This window comes from Patagioenas fasciata, chromosome 10 (genome assembly GCF_037038585.1).
Source record: "Patagioenas fasciata isolate bPatFas1 chromosome 10, bPatFas1.hap1, whole genome shotgun sequence".
Lineage (NCBI taxonomy): Eukaryota > Metazoa > Chordata > Aves > Columbiformes > Columbidae > Patagioenas > Patagioenas fasciata.
Window position 1 is genome coordinate 18,372,896 of NC_092529.1, and position 22,895 is coordinate 18,395,790.

General features: G+C 44.6%; 1 protein-coding gene across 1 annotated transcript in view; it reads left to right on the forward strand.

Annotated features, from left to right (window-relative positions):
- The window catches only part of LRIG1 (leucine rich repeats and immunoglobulin like domains 1), a 92,825-nt gene that overhangs the window by 57,457 nt on the left and 12,473 nt on the right, over positions 1-22,895 (forward strand). Inside the window, 8 exon segments of the mRNA XM_065845438.2 lie at positions 2,057-2,194; positions 3,239-3,382; positions 5,641-5,784; positions 6,559-6,702; positions 11,660-11,803; positions 15,639-15,719; positions 21,071-21,142; positions 22,427-22,498. Coding sequence (XP_065701510.1) covers positions 2,057-2,194; positions 3,239-3,382; positions 5,641-5,784; positions 6,559-6,702; positions 11,660-11,803; positions 15,639-15,719; positions 21,071-21,142; positions 22,427-22,498 — 939 coding nt within the window.

The following is a 22,895-nucleotide window of genomic DNA, read 5'->3' on the forward strand; positions in this document are numbered from 1 at the left end:
CTCTTCTTTTGAGGAGGAAAAAAGACTGCAATTTTTGAACTTGCAGGTTCTACTAAATTAAGTTCCTTGCAAAAGAAACTAGTCTTTGGGGAAGAGACACCCCCCCCATCCATGTATTAAATTTATGGAGGCCAGAAAAATCTGAGTATAGTGAATTTTCCTGTATTTTAGTTTCACTATCGTATTAATTTACTGAAGCTCTGTTCCGCTATGTGCTGTAGATGTGAAAATTCAGTCTTTATTCCTAGCTGTAAATGAATATCAGTTATTTGAATAGTAACCATATCGTTTGCCTTTTATGCAGTTTGTGGTTGCAGGGACCTGTGTGCACGTAACCCATGGAATAACCAGTTGGGTGGTTTTGAAAAATTACTTTTCCTTTGATTTTCCTGATGCCTTTTTGCACCACATTAGCAGCACATCACTGTAGTGATATAAAATTTATCCTCAATGATCTGTGATGCTGCACTGAATTAATTAAGTAGCATTTAAACTCTTTAGTCAAAGCAGCAGTTTTGCAAATGTTTCCCCAGTGTTAGAACCCGTGCTGGCTGTTTTTACCCTCTTCCTGTTACAGGTGCCAGTAAACGTGGTGGTGAAACAATCTGGTTTTACTAACAGGGAGGGTAAAGGAGCAGATCACAGTGCAGGGAGCAGGTCCCTTGCCATGTGCTGTTGGTATTTTCTTCTTGGGGGGATGAGGTTTTCTTTGCAAGTGTCTTGTCTGAACTGCTGGGAGAGTCTGGAAAGGGGGTGAGGCTGGAGAAGACGGGCTCCTAGACAGCCCTCAGCTCAGTGCCTGGATGGCTGCGGTCGGCTCATCTCATTTTTTGTGTTTGAAAGAGCCGATGCTTTGTCGGAAGAGCTGAGATGTCCTGGTTTGCATTCAATAGTGCTTTCCCTGGCTGCTGTCTCCTCTGCTGGTTACTCAGTGGGTAGCCAGCCGGATTAAGGCACAGTACTTGTCTGAACCCTCTCTACTATCTCTTATTATTCAGCAAGTTCTCAAGTGTCTGCGGAGCCTCTCTGGAGTGCCTCACTCGCAGCCCTGCCAGTAATATCAGTGACTGCTCTAAATTCACATCAGGCATGTGCTCTGCTTCTGGTGACTAATGCGCAATGTATTTTTTTAATTGGTTACTGTTCCCTTTACTGATTCAGGCCAGAGAGGAGTCAGAGGAAAGGATGGGGGCTGATTTTTAGTTAGACCATGTTAAGTACCAATGAGGTCTAGAGGTATTTAACTGTTTGACAGCCGTGGAAACCACGAGAACATCTTGTAGCACCTTCTCTAAAGAAAAATATCAGCTTGAAAGCTTCAGGCTGGTGAGGCAGCAAAGGCAGGTGATTGTTTTAGGGTCTGATGCTGCAACTGGTGCTTGGGCAGAGTACTGCCAATGCAGAATTGTCCTAATTGCACAGTGGGACAAAGGTAGCAAAACGTGAAGAAACATTTGCAAAAACAAGCCCTCTTACAGTATTTCTTTGCATTGCAAATCATTGTAATATGGCCCAAAGCTGGGATTTTTCAGAAGAATCTTTAGGAATTAAGGAAACAATGGTTTATAACATTTATTGAGCTCATATTTATCTGTTATCTGCAGACAGCTCTGAAAAATCCCATCCTATGTGTAAAACATTTGCAGATTGCTTAAACCATCGATCAGCACTCCTTGCCTGCAGGATTAAAATCCGACCCTGCAGTCATTGCATGTAATAAATCCATTCTGAAAGTGCAGGATTGTAGGAGGCTGACCCCAAAATACTGGAAGGAAAACTGATGAATGAGTCAGTAGTTCTGTAGAAGGGAAGAGTCTTGTACCATACCAGAAAAAAGTGTCTGGAAGCTCACAAATATCTGTAAGCTAGTCTGTCTAGGAACAGAGTGGGGATTAGGGAAGATCTCTCTGATGTGGATTTCTCCTCAGACAGCTGTTGAAGAAGTTGGAGTGTATGAACTCGGGGGCCAGCCTGTGTGCCTGCTGCTGCCTCAGGTACTCATTCTGTGTTTTTAAGAGAACTAAATTGTCTCCATTTCTCTTCCTGACTGTTTCAGGCATCACAACAGGATCCGCAGCATTGAATCAAGTCAACTGAAGCCCTACGTTACCCTGGAAACGTTGGACCTGAGTTTCAATGACATCACGGAAATCCGAAACGGCTGCTTTCCACAGGGACTTCACATAAAGGAACTGTGAGTTTTTCTTGTTGGGAACAGCTTTTGTTGAGTTATCACAGCAGAGAAAAGGGCCTCAAACCTTCTTTAAAAAAAAAGAGAGAGAATAATCATACAAAGTACGGGGTTATTTGTCAGGATTTTAAGTGCAAAAGAGAATCAGAAGGCAGCACGTTGTCCCAGCTGTCAGGTTATTTTTTGAGCTCTTTTTGGTTTCTGATGTATCTGTAAAGAAAGCAGATTATTGATTGTGTGGCTTGGGAATGTTGCAACAGAGAAAAGGTATCCTGCATCCTTCAGGTGTGGGTGTCTTTAGAGCTGGAAACCTAGAAGCCAGAAGAACTGTGTGCAGCAGACCTGTGTCTCTTCCCTGTTGGGAAATGTGTGTGCTGCTTCCCAGATCAGCCCATGTGCGCTTGGAAGAGGGGAGGGAGAATGACTATTTCATCAATAAAGTGGCTACTGAATGTTAAGAACAGAAATCTCTCATTGGTGATTTGAAGAAAACCAGGCGTTAAGCAGAGTAACACCCTTTCAATAGAGATGTTTGCCTGTTCAGGGAAACAAAAAATATTCTGTGTTTTAGGTACCTTCAAAAAGTGCAGATAGATAATGCTTGCATTAAAGTTTGTGCCTAAGTTTCTGCCCCTGGTTATAAGTGGATATAAGACGCTCATGTTGTGGCTGATGTTTGCTGTTGTCCTGTATAAACAGCCTCTGCGTCTGAGACTACGGTTCAAGTAAGAAAGAGCCCTGGGGACAGGTGCTGAGGGAAAAACAGGAAACATCATCCTGCACTGGAATATTCTCCAGTTTTTGGCTTCCACCCCCAGTTGCCTTGCTGAAGTAGGAGGGTATCCAGGAGCTCTTGGGAACTGCACAGAACTTCTTCACATTCATCACATGGCTCTGGGAAAGGCACTGTGCTCTTTGTGCAGCCAGAAATCCAACTGATTTGAAGTCACCTCTGTAATTTCACCAGCCTGTCTGGAGACCAACTAAATGCTGATAAAAGGAGATTTCTGACAGGAGTGTTCATTTTTCTGCTGTGATTTATTGCAGCTACCTGGGGAGCAACAGAATCAGCACCCTGGAGCCTGGTGCTTTTGATAGTCTGTCACGGTCCCTGCTAACGCTTCGTCTGAGTAAAAACAGGATCGCTCAGCTTCCTGTCAAGGCGTTCAGGCTACCCAGGCTAATACAACTGTGAGTAGAAATGTGCACTTTAATTAAGCTCAGCCACACTTTATGGAGACAAAATATCCCTGAGGATATACACACTAAGTGTCACCCTTCCACACCTGCTGTCTATAAAACTTAGAATATGCTATGTGGTAGTCCTCTGCCAGCACTTAGTAAAACACACTGGGAGAGGGTCCCTTTTGTCTTGTGACTATTGGCTTTTCAGGCCATTCTTCTGATCGGGTGTGAAGGGAGAGTTGCTGCAGCGGTCATGAGCATCTTGTGGACTTGACGGTATAAGACAAATCCGCTCCCTTGAAAGCTGCTGGTGTCTGTGGCACAAGAGAGATCTGGAAAATGTTTTTATTTCAAGTGATAGAACTCAGCTACCATGTTAGTTTTTCAAGACCACACAGGTATCTTTATGTGGCAATAAAAAAGCGATGATGGAAAGCTGTTAAACGGTGCGGTGATATTTGGGCAGAGAAATTAGCACTTTAGGTGACTTAACACACACATCATTGTTGTCTTGCCTGTGGTCTGCATGGCAGGAGCTGCACGGGGACACGTAGATATCTGCAGCTATAAATATGCTTTATGTGTAAAATAGTAGTACTGATGATTTAGCTTTTCCCTTCTGCTGCAGTTGGAGAAAGGGCCCAGCCTGAGGCCCATTGCAGTCTTTCCATCAAATTTGATAGGCAAAAGGTCAACCCCCGTCTGTTACCCTAAAGTCCACAAGAGCTCTTGGAACTTAAACCTCTAAATGGCAACCTCTTGATTGAAAGACTAATTAGCCAAGATGTGTCTAAGAAGTGGGTATGCATTTGTAGTTGCACACATGTAGTATTTATAGCCAATTTGGGATTGAACAGTGTGACACAATAGCACATGTATCTCAAAAGTCTGTTACCTCTCAGTTGGAAGTTACTGCTCATTGACTGAGAGCTTGTAATCCACTGTGTTCATCAGCATCATGTGCAAAACTGTAATAAAAATGAAGGTCAACTCAATCTGTTAAGGAACGCAGTTTTCACTGGAAGTTGGGAGTAATTGGTACTCTTAAAGGCAGTCTCACAGCTGGTTGTTTAGCCCTATGGATAAACATGAATGAATTGCAAGTTATACAGACTTGTAGAATTTGTGTACAGTTCTTTTTCTGGCAAAGTCTAGTTCAGTAATAGCCTAGGGCATGCAGTAAGGCCCAATTCTTTAGGCCTGCAAACTTTTTTTAATTCTTTACTTGACTTTAATTACACTGGAGTGCAACTGCAACATTATTTTTTTAGGGAGTGAAAAAGTAAGCTTAAAGTTTCTATGGCTTTCTCATGTTTTCCAAAACAACTTCTGATGTTGTAACCTCCACCATTTTCTTAAACACAAATGCTGAACAGGGAACTACCCTTAGGTTAGTCTTGTGTGTGCAGAAATGTATCCATTTTAAAAGCTCTACGCTTTAGTGCATTGTGTTGATGAAGTTTTTCACTGACCTCGTGGAACTGGGTTTTCACCTGGTATGTCAGGGTCTAGCAGTCCATAAGACTGACATGGGTTGGTAAAGCATGCTGTGATGATATTCATGTTGCTATTAAGAGAAAAGGTATTCCCAAAATTTAGAAGTCCTTCCCCACCCTGGGGGATGGGGGCGAAGAAATTTAATGAACCAAGCTGGAGATCTTTGTATATACAAAATACTAAGACTGCCTTGTTATTGGGAACAACTTGTTTCACTCTTTATTAGTTTCTTATAATAGGAAAAAATGTGAAATTTTTCAGTGGAACTGAAAGCTTTGCTTTCAGACTTAGCCATAACATTTTCTCCTGGGCTCACAGTTACGGCACCCGCTTGAGAGCACATTTTTGCTGGGTGATTACAAGTCCTGTAAAACCAATGGGTTGTAAGAGAATTAATGCTGGTGTTTTAACTGTATTGGTTCAAATGCTGTCTCTGCTTGAGAGAAGATGAAGTGTGAAAATTGATGAAAAGGATAAATGGCTTAAAAGAAATGCAGAGAGAGGAGGGATAAAGAGGAACTGCCGGACTCTCTCTCTTATTTCTCTATAGTGAGAGTCTGTCGCAGGGTGAGTTTATTTAAGCGATCACACCCAACTGGCTTCCCTGGCTAAGTCTGGGATTGAAAGTTTCCGGCAAACTTGTGCTCTCTCCTGGGAACCGTTGACAGAGGAGCTGTTGGCATTGCTGTCCCCATTGTGTGCTGCACAGATGATTTCGTGAGAAAGGACTGGGATTTAATAAACTTGTATGGCCTTGGTGATTTTAGGGAGCTGAACCGGAATCGCATCCGCCTGATTGAAGGGCTGACATTCCAGGGACTGGACAGCTTGGAAGTCCTGAAACTCCAGCGCAACAACATAAGCAAATTGACTGATGGGGCTTTCTGGGGTCTGGCCAAGATGCAAGTTCTGTAAGTTGGAGCGATGGGCTCTTTTCCCTCAAAGAGCCCAGACTTCACCTGCTATTGTTGTCCTCTGCATTTTAGCAAGGGCTCCCATCAGAGACCTGTGGGCACCTGTGTCAGTCCTCATGCTTCTTTCAGTGTCCTGCATGCACAAAGCTCTTGCCATGCTCTTGTTTTTAGTTGACCCACAGTTAACTAAAGCTCATTCATTGCTTTACCTGGTGTTCAATAGAAAAAGTCCTGTTTTTCAAGCTGTGGCAGTATTCCTTTGAAAGTTTGATTTGAACATTCAGTAAGATCTCAATTGGCCTTTAAACAAAAGCTCATCTGGCTTCTGCAAATTTGTTTTGACTGGTAAATGGAAACTGTGTGTTACCGGCCTGATTGTTCTGCCTCTTGGGATACCTAGAAACCAAGCTGGCCTGTTTCAGTGGCGTGTTCCTTCCATGCAAGAGAACAAATTGAATAGTCATTGCAGAGAAATGCTTGAAACTTCCAATGTGATTGATTTTCAAGTGTGTTTGCAAGGTCACAAGTGCCCAAGGCAGCGGGTTTCTAGACACTGCTGTCACACAACTGAGACTATGCAGATACACACATGAACGGGATGCTTTAAGCCCAGTTTATTTGCAGACACAGGAGATGCCCACATGTCCACATATCCTCATGGGTATGCAGAAAGGTCTGTAGGAATGGCTAAAATCCCAGTCCATGTTGGGAATTCTTCAGTATTTGACCAGTGCTGCTTATCTGTCGATTCTTTCTGATTTTTCTCCACAGCCACCTGGAGTATAACAGCCTGAGAGAAGTAAACAGTGGCTCTCTCTATGGCCTTTCATCTCTGCACCAGCTTCACCTCAGTAACAACTCCATATCCCGGATCAACCCCGATGGCTGGAGCTTCTGTCAGAAGCTGCATGAACTGTAAGTTGGTTTCTGTTCTGGTTGGTTGGGCAGGGTTTGATGCTAAAGTAATGTTGGCAGCAAAGGGAAGTAAGAACTTTTCCCAATCACATGGCCTACAGCTCCCGCTGTATCAACCTGTAGAAACGCAGGAACTGCAGCCTCTGAAGTGTTGCCCTTATTATTATTCATGACGTTATGACCTTCAGAGCACCTGATTAAAATATGTTTGCACCAGAAACAAAGACTAGAACCCACTAAAAGTATGCAGTGCCAGAAGACCTGGAGAGTTTGTGATCTGTGGCTTGCCAATGCTTTTTAGCTAAATGGTTACAAGACGTGCACGGCTTGCCATATAATGACTGTACAGCCTGAAGGAAGCTTTGCTTTATGCTCTGTATTTACAAAGAACAATCATGTTTTTAAGCAGCAGAGATTTGGCCCTTTAAAGGCAGTTCTCCTTGTTTCTCCTGTTTACACTTTACCCTTCCTGTAGGGCTCAGTTGCTGAAAAGTAAATACATGGACTTTGCTCTCCTGAGATTTCCAGCTGTGAATACAGTCTCTTTGATAAATGAAAGCAAGCCTTGCTGCTGAGGACAGCCCCACAAGGGTGTCTTTTGGGTCTGTGGCACTGTTTAATGCCTTTTTGAAGAGACACACATGGACGCTTGCAGTATTTACAGAAATAGCTGTCATCCCCTCGGTGGGACTGTGGATTCACTTTTTTCTTTGGAGAACTTGACACATGTGGTTAGTGGAACTGTAAGTCATTCTGCTTGGTGCTCTGAAATCTCTTGTTAAACATTGTTAGGGATTTGTCTGTCCACCAAAAAGCAGTATGGTAAAGCAGCATCCTGCTTTCAGGGGCCTCACTCTGAACTCAGACTAAAGGTTGGTATCTGTGAGTCCCTAGGCTTTTAGGATGTCAATTCAGAGGAAGGTGGACATGACACATGTAATTCCTTTAAGTTTAGAAGCTGTAGAATTAACATGTTAACCCAGTAACCAACTGTTATCTTCTGTTGAACTTAAATTATACATCCAGGGGAGGATGATTGCAGGGGGGTGGGTGGGCAGAAGGAGATACTTTATTGTTTTACATATGATTGATCAATTACCTAATTTTTCAAATTGCTGTGAAACTGCCCATGCCTAAAAGGGTTCATTGCTTGGTACAGGGCTGTAGACTGCTACGGTTCTTTCATGTGCAGATCTTCAAGTGATATTTTACTAGATTAATGCAGTGTCAATGGACAAATCTTCAGTGCAACAGATCAGAATCAGCACCCTGCTCCACCCGTGGTCTTCTTAAATCTGAAACGTCAAAACCGGGAGTCTGTCTTCCTAAGGCACTCATAGTTGGACCCCTGGAATAGCCCAATTCAGATCACTGCACTGTGTTTGTAACACAGATCTGGGTGCTTTCTGCTCTCCGGGACCCAGTATCTGGTGCCTGTGTTGAAGCTTTATTTCAGCCTGGGTTGAGACGGGATGGGTAAGCCCTGTCTGCATCTTGCAGTGCTAATGTCAGAACTCTTTCAGGGGGGAACCATGCTCATCTTTTCCACTTGACACTGTCTTTGCAAACCCTCCAGGTTTAGATGGGAGATTGCACTCTGAGTCCTGTTATTTGTCGGGTATGGATTTGGCATCTCTTGCCAACAAGTAGTGCTGATGATGAGCTGTCCTGGCTTCGAGTCCATCCTCTGTGGTAGCTGCAGAAACCCAGTGCAGGACTCACTTGCCCTGTTGCAGAATGGAGTAGATTTGGAAAATGCCTGGTGATGTGAGGTGGTAGGAGCCACTGGGGCATGCTCGGCCTGACAAACAGGATTGTGCTGGAGTGTGAGGCCAGAGACGACATCAGCTGAGATTCGAAAGGTGATTATGTGGGTGTTAGCACACATCTCTGCAAAATTTTACAAGCTCTTGCAGGTGTTGCCTTTAGGGTAAGGCTGCTGCAGGGAGCCATCAGATACTCCTAACTGAAACTCCCACAGCCAAAGAGTACTTATAGGAGAGGTCTGCTCTGAAATTGCAGGGTGAGGAAAGGAAGCACTAGATACATCTAGACTGCCTCTGTACACTTGTTTGAATGTGTACATCTCATTCCATATTAAAAGATCCTTGCTCACCTCCCCTATTGCTAAATCTGCTGGGTTTCACTTAGTAGAAAACACTGTCTCTGTTTGTACAGGGAATGAGTTTCAAAGTCCTTCACCTAAGGAAGAGAGGTGGCCAGAGCCCTGCCTATCTATGCTGAGGAATGAGGTGGTCATCTGAAGGATGAGTGGTCTCTCCTTCTGTTTTTGGGAAAAAACATGACGCCAAGGCTCTAGGCTGATGCAAAAGCTAATGAGGAAACTGAGAGCTCTTGCCTTGTTATGGGCATGAGAAAGGGCTGATTGTATTCACCGGTCAGGTGCTAGGGCATCAACATCATGGAAGAATCCACAGTGGGACCATAGGATTTCATCAGAGCTAAATGATGACTTGGCTGCTGGGTGTTTCTTTTCAGTTTTTACCTATATTTTGGTCAATGGGAAAGAAATACGTTAGATGTAGCTGGTCCAGAACTGGCTGGCAGCAGGAGCCACAGCTGCACAACAGGTTTCTGGTTAAACCCTTTGTGTATCACTTTTGGCACGCTGCTCTATGTGCTGCTCTCCCACTTCTTCACCAGGCCAAAAAACTTGTGTAGAAAAACATTTCCGCTTGTTCGTTCCAGTGATTTCTCACTGGTAGAGCAATGAGAAGGTACAGGAAGCAGCAGAGACCTGCTGACTTCTCTCAACCCAGATAATCCAAACTGCCGAGAGAGGAACACGTTGTTTTGCAGATTGTCCTGTCCCATAGCAGCAATCAGAGCCCTTAAGTGTTGAAGGACACCTGCCAGGTGCATTAGCTCCTGAAACCTTCCATCTGCTTGCAGCTGATGAGAGAGCCCTCTAAAGACTCCCGCTGTCCGTCCACCTTGAGGTGACGTCAGGACAAATGGAGGGGAACATGCCTTCACCAGTTGTGGCAGGAACTGTTCTTTGCAGAATCAAAAGGAACTTTTTTTCCTCAGCCAGGTTTAGGATTACTTTTGAACACCTTTTTTTTTTTTTTAAGCCAAATTCTTTAATCGCAGGTGAGGACATAATTTTGACTGGATGCCAGTTCTTCATAACTAACACTACAACTTCTTTAGGAATGAAAGTATGTTGTCCCATACCTTCTTCAATCTCAATTATCTTTGCTGAATTTTTTCCAAAGCTTGCCCTCTGCCCACTCACTCAGCTAAAAGATAGATGGTTCATTTGCCAACTAAATGACACTCTCGGTACTTCGGAGTATGTGTCTGTTTTGACTTAGGTTTTGGCTTTGCAGTGACTTTCATGCAAGCCTTAGACACATTTACAAGCAGACTCTTTGAAGAGGCAGCACTAGAGGAGGAATTTGGAGGTTTGGAACTGAGCAAGATTTTTTTTTTCTTGTTGTCTGTACCATGAAGGGTTTTGGTGCTTGTTCAAATCTGCGTAACTCCACTTTTTTAAAAGTTTAGCAGCCCAGACTCACATCTTTTAAAGTGACTTGTGCTCCCAACTCACTAAGGTATTTTCATAACTCCTATGCAGCTGCCCTTTGTGGAGAGAGAAGCTTGAGAAAATATGAGTAGCAGGATGTAGATGAATGCCACCTTTTTATATCTCTTCTGTGTGTAGGCGACTTGGAGCTGTGGCTGTTGCTGGTCACGCTCACCTGCCAGCAGCCCTGCAGGGCTTACCCAGCTGCGGTGACATCCAGAGATTCCTGATCTCAGGATCTCAGGAACACACTTGCAGGAGGGAGCTGTGGGTGGATGCTTCAGGCTGAAGATCACTGAGCAGTGACTCTGCCTGTTGCCACCCCACAAGGTCCCTCATTTAACGAGCCAAACCGGCCTCCAACATCAGCAGCGCTGTGGCTTTACCGCTTCGGTAGAAAGTGGTTGTGTATTTTGCAAGGCGTCTGCAGTGGCTCGTGGCTTCCCCTGCCCTTGGTGTCAAATCATAGAAGCCTCATCTGCACCATGTCTGGGAGAGAACAACAGGTTTTTTCCTACCATCTTCCAAACTGCGACAGGAGTAGCACTTAAGAAATCTCCAAAACCAAAGAGAATACAGGCAAGGGGAACAGATAGATGAAAAGCTAAGAAATAAACCCCTCTGGTGTTAGTCACTTTTAAGTGGAGATTTCAAGCAGACTGAACACTCCTTGACAAAGCAGAGCGGGAGGGAAGGTGGCTGGTGTACAACAGACACCTCCTTCCCATGCATGAAAGGAAGCATTCAATTGCCTTGTGGTGAAATGCGTTTGGCTCTCGACTGGGGTGGAGCAGGCGATGGAGACACCCACACCCAGACGCCTGGGGCTTGCTGTGCACAAGTGTAGGACGATAAGACACCTCCTGAATGCACAAGTCTAGACCCTGCCAAGAGCGCGTGTGAACTGCAAAATCCATCTGTTTGACGTCACTCTCCACCTCGCAGGGCGGGGGGGAGGAAGGGACTGCTTTTTTCTGGAAGCAAATGGGATTGAGGACTGAACACAACCAGGGCTGATGTCTGAGTGTTACCTGTACATCTGGGGACTGAGAAGGGGTGATGCTCCCAGGCCATGGAGAAGGAGTAGCTTCTCTGTGCCATAACTAAGAGTGTTCATGTTGGGTTATCGCTCTCATTCACTTCTGGGGGAGCCTCTCTCTGCTGCCAGTACAGACAGCTTCCCTATAGCCAGGTGCCAAATGCCTCGTGCTCCATTATGCTCATCCAGGCTGCTCCATGGGTATCTTGTGGGAATATTTGCAGACTGCAGTCTTACTTCATCATCAAGCTGTTATGGATCCCCCCAGTACACATTGTCTCTCGTAAGGTAGTTGTGGGAGGCCCGCACTGGTTTGGAAAATACTGGTTGCATTGACAAGAGCTGTTTGTCTTGGTTTTTTCCCTCAGAATACTTTCTTACAACAACCTAACCAGGCTGGATGAGGGAAGCTTGGCAGACCTTGGGGGACTGCACGTACTGCGACTGAGCCACAATTCCATCAATCATATTGCAGAAGGTGCCTTCAAGGGACTCAAAAACCTACGTGTCCTGTAAGTTGATCCCCCAGCTCTTGTCAGCTAACACTTGTCTTCCCTCCACAGTTTGTGTTCTGCCAAACTGTTCTGCTTTGCGGTCACTTTGGGTGCCTGTGTCCTCAGCATCAAACTCCCCTACACTTGGCTCGGTTGTCTTGAGCAGCTGTTGTGTTTACCCCAGTATTCAACATCAGTGAATCTGTATTTTCTAATCAAGAGTAGTAAGGAGAGTTGCAGCTGGACTGTTCAGTGTTCTTGGGTACCTTCAGAGTAGAGGACTCCAGAATAAAATTACAGGAACATAGGACAGGATCCTGAATCTAGGGAGCTGAGCAAAAATCCCTGAGGTTTTGGTCCTTCAGCTAATAGCAGAATTTATCTTGCCATCGTATTGACTTTAATTTAAATTCTTAGAATATGACAGTTTCTGTTTGGTCATTCTGCACTCAGGAGGAGTAGGGAATGACTCCTTCCACTGGCAACGCTGGAAATTTGAATATCCTTTTAAATGTGCTGTTGAGCATTTTTGCGTGCCGTTACCACTTTTTTTTAAAATTGAATAATAAATATAAAATCCTAGTCTAAGATGGTGTTGAGAAGAAAAAAAAAAAGGCACAACAAAGAAATTCAGCAGGCTTGTGATATGATTATACCAGAAGTGTAACAACACATGAAGCTTCACCCAGTCTTGGGTCCAACTTTGGGAGCAGGAAACTGCTGAAGGTACCACGAGAGTAACCAGAAGCGTGAACTGTGGAGTTGTCATATGCACAGACAGGAGATGGGCTCAATGATCCCTGTGGGTCCCTTCCAGATCAGGACATTCAGTGATTCTGAGTCTTTCTCTTTAATTGAGCTCGCTTGGCTCATGAAATGTTCTGTGGCTCTGATTTTCCTGGTGACCCTTGAACAACCAGAAAGTTGGATGCTATCAAGAGAGAAGTTTTATGTGCCCCAATGTTGAACTGCAAAATGATCCATCCTGTGGTGGCTGCGGCTGTGTACCAGAGACTTTTATTTTAAAGTCACTGACACAACAACACCTGGAAATGTCACAGTGGAAATGAGCTTGCCATCCAGAAGACAGCAACTTCTAGATTTTAGGGCTAATAGAGACCATTAGACAGATCAGTCTGACCTCCTCTGGGATGGCAGCTATGGAATTGCACCATTACGCACTGCTCAGCCCAAGAGCTACACTAGATTGAGGTACCTCTGGGCGTGCCTTAGAAACATCAGAAGATGGGGAATCCAGTTCTTTTAATTGTCCATTCCTGTGTTGCCTCTGTCTCCCTTATTTGTACCCGTAGGGCTGCTGGCTGCTCTCCTCCTCTCCCCGGAGCCTGCGGGCTCAGCACCTTCATCTGGCACACCACGAAGTTCTCACACCATGTGTTATAGCACCGTGCAAGCTACCAGGCCGGTTGAGTTCAGCAGACTGATTTAATTCTTCCTTGAAAAGAAAGAAATACACTTTGATACTTTTTTTCCTCTTCAGGAGCCCATTGTGGCCTGAGTAATTAAAAGGAAATGGGAACAGAAAGATCTCCCCTTTTTACAGTACTTTTTGCATCTTACTTTTTCCTTTATTGAAGTTCACTGTGAAAGAAGTGACTGGAAAGTGAGTTTGGGTTTTGTTTGCTTTTTTTCCTTTTTTTATTTAAACTTAAGCCAAAGGCTTTCAGCCACTGGGCATTCAGAAAGGGACCTTTCTGAGGCAGCTGTCAAGACCGGAACTAAAGGTTTCCAAAGAAAAATGGAGGGGAAGGGGAGCTGGTAGTTCTCTTTGCTCTGCAGTGAATGTGGAGCCTCTTTTATGTCTAGGGCAGAGGGGGGAGGCAGAGAGGGAGTGTGTGAGCGAGCTCTAATTTAATAAAGAGAAGGGCCTATTGGGTCCTGCACCTGGTGAAAAAGACCCGAGCATGCTTTAATTATGGCCTATTGTTGGGGAGCCTTTGGTGGGTGTGAAACTGCTGAAATGTGGAGCTATTCAAATAGAGGTCAGGCCCAGAGACCTCAGAGCACAATGATTAACAAGGCTTCGAGCATTCAAGCTCAGCCAGCCAGAAAGAATAGGAAATTGGCAACAGGGGCTGGGAGAGGAGTTTAAATACAAAGAGAGCAGGGCCAAAATACCCCACTCTTTTTTCCCCCCCTCTCTCTATTTTCACTCATTTGTTAAAAAGGTTTTTATTCCTCCTTTCTAACACTAAACCTTTGAGTTGCCTCTGGATGAACAAGCAATACCATTTTCTTTTTCTTTTTCAATAAAACACAATGTGTGGCAGTCAATTAATAAAAGTGTGTGTCAGAGAGCTCCCACAGCCTCTTTCCATTTGTCTGTCTCTGCCATGGGAAAGGGTTTACCGGTCCAAAGACTGGTAGCCCGTGGTGGAACTGAAGAGGAGAAATGTCTGAGAAGTGATTTGCCCTTGAAAACCAAACAGAACAATGGGCATTGGCTTGGCAACCATAGGGGAAATGTAGAAACTAAGCTCCAGGAGGATATATTTGCTCCTACCACTTAAACAGCCCTGAAAATGTCAGCACATCAAAGCGCCTCTCCTGGACTTGTCTCTTATGCCAGCACAGCATTATGTGCACCCGCACCCTGCGGGGAAGTTGGGTTTTAACCATCCCTTTGGCACAGACCGACCCAGAGATCACCCTGACACCCACAGGGATGCTGGCTGAGGCCAGGGCTCCCCAGGGACACAGGATTCAGGTCTCACACTGAAACCAGTTGAGAAACAGGAATTGTGGCTTTTGGCCATCTCCTTTCACAGCTTTAGTTCACGCACCAAAGCCGAGAAACGAGCAAGGACTGCAGCCAGCTTAGGTACTGGGAAGAAAAGCCTCATCTCACCTGGGGAAAACCATGCTAGTATTGAAACTGGGGGATTTTAAAAATGTCTGTTCCCTTCTTGTGGATTATTGTGTATTTGTGCTGTATAGCCCCAAAGCTACACTCACTCAGGTGCCAGTGCTGGGAATGCAACAAAATACTTTGTTCTGGAAATCTTTTTTTCCTTTTTGGTCTTCATATATTTAAACTGGAAATGTTCTGATAATCTTCAAAAGGTGTGAAAGGAGCAGCTGAGGGTTCAGGGGGTTATCTGGACAGTTCAGTTGCTTTGTTCTTGGTTTTTGCTAGGTTTTAGATCCAAGTGATGTAACAAAACCAACAAAGCCTATTTATTTTTTCTTTCTTTTTACTTAACATTAGAAATGATAAATATCTGTCTGCGTTGCTGGGTATTCATTGCTAGATGGAATTAAAGCTAAGAGGGAAAGATTTTTAAACAGACTGTTTAAACAGCTTTTGTGGATTTCTCTGTTTGTTCTGTGTGCTTGTTTTTCTTCAGGCCTCTTTGACTCCTGTAATTGATGGTCAATTTGAAAGCCAAAAGAAGCTAACTCTGTAAAAAGAGTTCTTACTCATTTTTTTAAAAAAGTGATTATACAGAGCGCTGGGGTTGTGTAGTGATGATGGGGCTTTTCCTTTGTTAAGCTTTCAAGTTCATTGCCAGCAAAAAATGCAGCTTCACAGAAAATACATCAAATCGCCTTCTTAAGATACAGCTACAGAAAAATACATGCATACATTGAAACAGCCAAAATTATCTTCTTTGTAATAGCATTTAAGGGCAACTGTTCCTTGCAGTTTAGTTTTAGGACTTGACTTTCTTTTTCCTCCTTTTCTTTGGATGCACAGAATTAGGAAAGGTCTCAAACCTACTTGTTAGAAAGTGGCTATCTGCTACTGCTGCAGTTTCAGCAACAGAGGGCTGGTTTTGGAATGCCTGGGACTAAGACACTGATTATGAGCTCTCTCTTGTCCTCTCCCCAGGGAACTGGACCACAATGACATCTCAGGCACAATAGAAGATACCAATGGAGCCTTTACAGGCCTAGAAAACCTGAGCAAGCTGTGAGTATCCCTGGGCTTGAAGTTTTGTGAAACAGTTGTGTTGTGTGCCTGCGTGGGAGCGGGTCTCTTCCCTCCAGCGCAGTCTTCCTCCCTTTGCAACAAGATAAAAATCAACAGAAAATTTGAAATGTAGTAGTTTTGAAGGCTTACTGCAAGAGTGCAGATGTGGTTATCAGGCCCTTGTGTTTCAAAGATTATAGTCCTTTTAAAGCCATGAGTAGGCAGTGCCACATACTGTAGTTTAGAGACAGGAGAAAGAAACTTACGTTGTTTTCATTTAGAAGATTCAGCACAACTGTTCCTCGCTTCTAAAAGCAAAGAACAACAAAAAAAGACCCCTTGCAATCTTCAGCAAAGCACTGATTGATGCAACAAATAACAATAAACAGAAGAGAAAAATCACCCCATTTCCTGTTACAACAGAGGATTGAAACAGGATTCCTTTCTGTGGGATACTCTGTCTGAGAGTGATCTTTTGGGCTTGCTTCCATGTGCAGCGACAATAAAAGGCACCATGGGGCATAGGCTCTTAAAGAGATAAAAAGAAACCTAAAGCAAGCATGCGCTTTGCAAATGTTTATAGCTCGCTTGGCCTTCACAAGTATTTTCACATTGCTCTGTACTTGTTCGAATTCCATTTGAAATCGGCTGTGTAAATCAGCCCTTGTCAGAGAAGTCTCTGATGGCTTGTGACAAATCAAGAGTCTTTCTAATCATTACCTCTTGCCTTTGTTTCAGTTCTCAGCACCCCCCCATCGCGCTGTCTCTGATGCTGAGATGGCACAGCCAGAGGTGCAGTAAAAGTACCTCGATGGGTAGCAGATGGCCAGGATGAATCCTGGCAGGCGGTATATTGTCGTGCTCTCATTAGAGACTCCTGGGGGAGTGGGAAGAGCTGGGGCAGGATTTGTGGGGATGTAATGCTTAGGTGGAGAAGAAGAATTTGAAGTTGTAGACATAGATGGCATCTGATCGTTGTTGTGGAGAGTTACTGGATCCAAGGGGAAGGGAACCAAGTTGTAGCTGCGAGCAAAGTGAGGCAGAAGGCATAGAAGGATGTAAGGATGGGGGCAGTCAGGCAGGGAGACAGAAGTGTGGGATGGAGAGAGACCAGTAGGCATCGCTGTGCATGTGGGGTCAGGAAACTTTCTGAGGAGTTGCTAGAAGAAAGGCAGAGGGGCAGATGTGGTGGGTGGGAGAGTCCTTGGCTGCTGTTGCTGAAGTTTTTGGTTTGAAGAAGCCAGTGAAAGCATGCGAGTGGCTAGAAAGGCAGTGGGAGCAGATGCTTTTTCCAGAGGGAGTTGCAGGCTGTAGGGTTACGAGTCTGCAGTGCTCCTTTGACCGGGGGGGGACAAAGGTGAAGGAAAGGAGCAGAGAGAGCTGTCTTGGTGGGATGTCCACCATAGGGCATCCCTCCAACGTGGCCACTGGCATGGGAGCAAAAGTGGCAGTCCCAAATGATTGGGATATGTTAGAAATGGTGGGTGCACATAACAGGAGAGAGGTGAAAAAGACAGTGGAGACAGCATTGAGGGAAAGAGTTCAGCAAAAGGATTGACTCAGCAACCAGGAGAAATGAACCCTGATGAGTTGTGGGGTCAGGCAGAGGCCAGGAGGTACAGCCAGGAGCAGGAGGAGGCAGGACCGGAGCGATGCAGCCTGCGGGGCTGTGCGGGTTGTGCTTGGAGCTCTGGGCAAAGCAGCAAAACAACCATACCCTGGTTCAATGTTTATCAGCTGGCACAAGGAACGGCTTCAAAAGATGGGACAGTTTTGTCTGCCAGTAGCAAAAGATGCAGCAAGGGCTTGCACAAGTCTAAAGAAGCTGAGTTTGTGGGGTTTTTTTCACATTGTTGACCTCTGGTTTTTGATGCATGTGCACTTGAGCCAGTTCTGAGTGTGGTTGAGCGCAGGGAAGGACATGTGCCTGTGGTTTGTGGGGGAGGTTGCAGCAAATTTCATAGCCTGGAAGAGCACGTGGATCAGGTTGATCTTGGGCAGACGGGAGTGGTTTGATTAACCTAACAGAACAAACCTGCTGTGGGACAGACAGGTTGCTGGGATCGTTCATTGTCAGCCAGAGTGTAAGGCTAGAAAAACCCTCAGAATATGAGATCATTTCATTATATTTCTTGATGCGTTTTGGGGACACTTGGGAGTGGTCACTTTTAAAGGGATTTGCTCAGGTCTGTTTTAACTCATCAGCATGTAAATCCCTAATTTGTAATTTCGTTTAAGGCTGAAGCGAGTATCTTTCTTGCTGTTGGGATTTTTTTTGTAAGTAAAATAAAATATCAGCCTTTACAGCAAACATTTCACTGCTTGATTTAGTGCCTCTGTTTAAACTGTCAATGGGTTTTAAATGCATTAGCATACAAAAAATAAATGGGCACTTCAGAGGAGACCTTCCAATGAATTAATAATCACCTCGGCTCTATGGAGATTGCCTTAAAAGCCATTCCCCTTTGATGTGGCACAGATTAGCCTCTGAAAGGATTTAGCACAGAGAGGGTTGTTCGCTGAAATGAAGGTGTTAAACTGAGAGGTGGGGAGGCCAGTCACTTTAGCCTTCCCTGAATTATATATGAAGCTCTCCAGGATGGAGAGCTAAATTAAAAGGTTGCTTCAGAAAGAGGGAGTCAAGAAGCACTGAAGCATAAAAAGCATCAGTGGAATCGCTGGGGAACAAGGAGTTTCCTAATTATTCAAGCTGCTAAATGTAACCGTTTTTTTGATGGCTCACTCAGTGACTGAGATCTTCCGCAGGTGCAAAACTGGCTGGAGGAGAAAATGCTGCTTTCTAATGAATTGCGTGCCTAGCGTATAATTACACGTCTGTATGTGTGCGCCTGGCGCTGCCGGCAGCAGAGCCGCGTCCCTGGGCTCGCATTCCAGCCGCTGCAGCCCTTGGAAGGGGCTGCTGGGTTCAAACCATTTTGGAATCGGAGAAGTGGTTAGTTGAGATTTGAAAGGCGTAATGTTTTTAATGAGTTTACTGAGGCATAGCTTTATTACCAGTCTGTTATGTGTTTCTTGTGTATATAGCCATAAAATTGTGTGCACCTATACAAGTGGTTATATACATTGTGTATTTACATCCCCAGGCGTACTGCTTATCTCTGCACAGAAAAGTACACAGATATAATCAGCATCTCCAATTTTCAGAGTCCAAGATCCACTGTAAACAATTAATAGAAATCTCCAATTGCCAAACCCAAGCTCAGCATAACACCCTCATTTAGGAGTATGGCTACAGAAATCAGTTTGTATGGATGCAGCGATATGACCAGACTTTGCATATAGTAAATTATTTACTATATTAATCATTTTAATGGATTTTTCAAAGCCTTCATTAATCCAACATCCTTTTTACCAAATGATGGTACACATGATTGCACACACCCTTTAGTGCTTGGGGTATTTCACCCAGAGGAAAAAGCCACACACTTATGCAATAAATACCCTGGGTTTGGTGCTGTAAGATGAAGGTCAGTAAAGTTCACTGTAGATATTGGAATGACTGTCAATAAAGCAAGTTGTAGCTATCTGGAGCCTTTACCAGCCACCAGAATGCCTACAGTAGCTGTCTTGTTTTTTGCCTCCAGTCAAACAATTAGAGAAGGGACATGGCTCTGAAAATTTGGCTGTGGTTTTGTACCAAGTTAACTCTTCCTGTAAGAAAGGGCTTCAAGCGTGCATCTTGCTATGGAGGCTGGGAGGTAGCTTTGCCTGAAACTGAAGCTTTTGGTTGCGATTTGCTCTAGAACGCTAAGATTTGTGATCTTGGGGCCACAGACCTTTTGTACGGAGCAAGGAGTAACCGGCCTTTCCTGTCTACTCCAGGATCAGAGTGGTGGCTCATCTGACAATACCACCATCAGGGTGATTGATTTTGTGAGAACCTACTCAGGGTCATAGTGTTGCCCAGTGACAGGCACCCAGATTCTCTCCAAAGACTTGAGGCTGCAAGGACAGATTGTGGTACAGTCTCAGTCCTCGCTGTCCTAACAGCCTGATGAGCCCCAGTTTTCCATCTACCCATTGTAGCATCCACTGCTTCATCCACACCAAAACTGGGCTTTATGGGTGCCACGGCTGAGACACCAGATTGTCTTGACATGTGAAGGGTGCTTTGTGGAAAGCCCTTGCGAACTCCTGCAAATGTATTTGCTCATACGATGGCTGCACGTGTCCCATTTTGCACCCCAGCCTCCTCCACCCAGCCAGTAGCAAGCAGTGGGACCATCATAGTTTTAGAGCCTTTTAGGGTAGAAGTACAGGTTGCACCCTATGCTAAAGGAAAACTCAATCAAATACAGCACCTGATGTGCCAGGTTTTTACCAGACGTGTGAGTTATGACTTGCATTGGACACCACATGCAGCAGGCGGTGATAAAAGATGCACCTGGAAGATAAACCCTAGACAGAGAGAACCTGGAGAAGGAGGGCATTTCCTAATTAATGGCATTGGTTGATGTTTTATTAAAACAGATGAGGGGACTATCCATTTTGTATGAACCCTGCCCCTGACTGATCACCACTGGTCAATATTTATGGAGAAGTGTTACTTTGCAGATAGCAGCTGAGCTGTGACGGCTCCAGCTGGCTGTTCGCTGCCCACCGTCCCCCTCTCGCTGCTGCACAGCCCTGTGCTGGTTCGGAGGAATGCTCTCTGCTCACAGGTGTAAGCAAGCGCACTCCTCAGCTCTGTACATTACCTTTTCTGTTCTTCCTTTTGCCCTTTGAAATTACCACTGGCCTGTTATTTGTTGCATCACATTACTTTGCTGTTGTATTTATAATAAACTGAGGAAGGAAGTCAGCAGTCACTTCAGTTAGCTGCTGTGTAAATGTGCAGCCAAGAGCCAGCCCTCAGCCCTTGTGTGTGAGTGTCCATCCACGCCAAGCAGCAGTGAATAGATTACCACTCTTTTACTCTCTGGGAAGAAGTGAGAAATAAAAAAATTCACTGGGAGAGACCAAGATCTTGTTAAACTGTCATTGCACTTGATCCTGTCCGCAGCCAGCCTGCAAAGAATAGAGGGGACTTTCTGTTACTCAGCAAGCTGGTTTCCCAGTGCTGGAGCAAACCTACCTTTTTATGTGATACGGCACATTCCCTTTTGTGCTGTCATCACTATTAAATTCAAATACAGATAAAAGGATCTAATTTCAGGAGTGGGAAAGTGAGTGTACTTCAGCCCCTTAATCTCCATGCAGTTCAGATTTCCCAGGACTTACACTGAGCGTGTATATCAGATAAAACCACACTAATTGTGTTCCTTCCTTTTCTGCCCCCCTCTCCCCGTTTTCTTTCTGTTTATCTGGCACTGGATGTTTGGAAACTGCAGAACTCTGTTTGGAAACAAGATCAAGTCGGTGGCCAAGAAAGCATTCTCAGGGTTGGAGGCCCTGGAGCACCTGTGAGTAACCCACCATGCCTCGGAGTTTGGGGAGGGGGGGCTGCCAAAAGTAGCTGCCTGAGAGATCTGCTAGCAATTTAATAGTGTCTTTGTAAACTGAGAAGCCAGTCCATTTGTGGGGGCCACCTGCTTCCTTCTCATTATAAGTCCGCCTCAACTTTGGCCTTTTTTTGTGCCAGGAACAAAGTTATAGAACATATGGCAAATCTGCATGCTCTTAATTTTTTTATTTGTTCTTGGATGAGTGTCGCCTTGACTCGCACATTGCTGCTTTGCAGACTTAGCAATGAAAATACGCTATTTCACATGTAGCCTTCTCCTCGCTCGCTCCAACTTCCTCCTAAATCTGGGCTCTGGCAGTGACACATGTTGCAAACGACTGCGTACGATGCAGGCACCGAACATCTGACGTAGGGCAATTTGCAAGAAGTAAATTTTGGCTGCTGCTATGGAGTTTTTTTTCTGTGTCCCAAGGCTGATGACTCCAGCAGTGATTCATTAATAACTTCCTTTCTGAATTAGCACAAGTTAAAGTGTGTGATTTTTGCTCTGGATGTTTTATTGGCTGATGATCGTATGAAATGTTGGTGCCATTGTGATTGTACTGAAGGGATAGGGCTGCCTGACTGGGGGTAACATTCCCAGATAAAGGTTCCCTTCTTAATGCTCCACTGAGGTTTCTCTGCAAGCAGTGCTTGTCTGTCCTGCATTTCACTTACTAAACGTAAGCCCTAAACTTGACACTATCCTTTTTCAGAAAACAAGTGGATTTTTTAATTAGCGATAGTTGTGAGGGAAGCTTTTAAAAATACCTTCTTTTGGAAACATTGCAGTGTTTTTCTAATACAGTAGTATCTGCTCAAAGTCACTTTCAAACAACTTCTCAAATGCCTTTTAGTGCAACTATTTACTTTCTTTATGTTTGCTGAAGCTCTACTCTGGGATATGACATTCCTGACTATCTTTGGTTATTGAGGGGGCTGAGGAATTTCTGAGCTATGGATGGTGGAGGTAGCTGGGACTGAGAAAGTGTGGTGAGAAGACGGGGTAGGGAATGACTTAATGATTTATTCTCATATTTTTTGTTGGTTGACCATTGTTCTGCAATATTTATTCAATATTAGTATTTTGTGGAAAAACATTTTTTTTATGAACTGCAAGAGCATATGGCTTTAATGAGGAGCTACCAAATCACCTGCTTCTGGAGTCATTGCTTAAGTACGGAGAGACTATCAGAGCCATAGCATCCCTTTTGCTCACATTGCCTTTGGTTGTGTTCTGCAGGAACCTTGGGGATAACGCCATCCGCTCCATTCAAGCAGATGCATTTGCCAAGATGAAGAGCCTGCGGCAGCTGTAAGTAATCGGACTGCACACACCATTCAGGAGGCAGGGATCCTTCTTGCTCTGGACGTGAGAAGTAGCACGTTGTTTCCAGTGGGGTGTGATCCGCATTACATTTCATTTATTTCCTCCTCTCCTCTGTCCTCCTCTGCAGGGTGTTTTTACACGAGTAGATGTCACAGGAACATCTTGCATTTAATAGTGAGGCAAGTTAGATGATCGGAACAGGTTCTTCCAGCAGGTTTGCATCTCTGCAATTATTCATCTCCGCTCAGGAAGTCCAGCCCTGGTCCTGTTACCCGTCTCTCCTTCTCACACCGCCACTAATTTAATTCCCAGTGGCCCATCTGCTCCTTTGCTGTACCTATGTTTAGGATTCACATACAGTACTGACATTTCAGCAATAAGC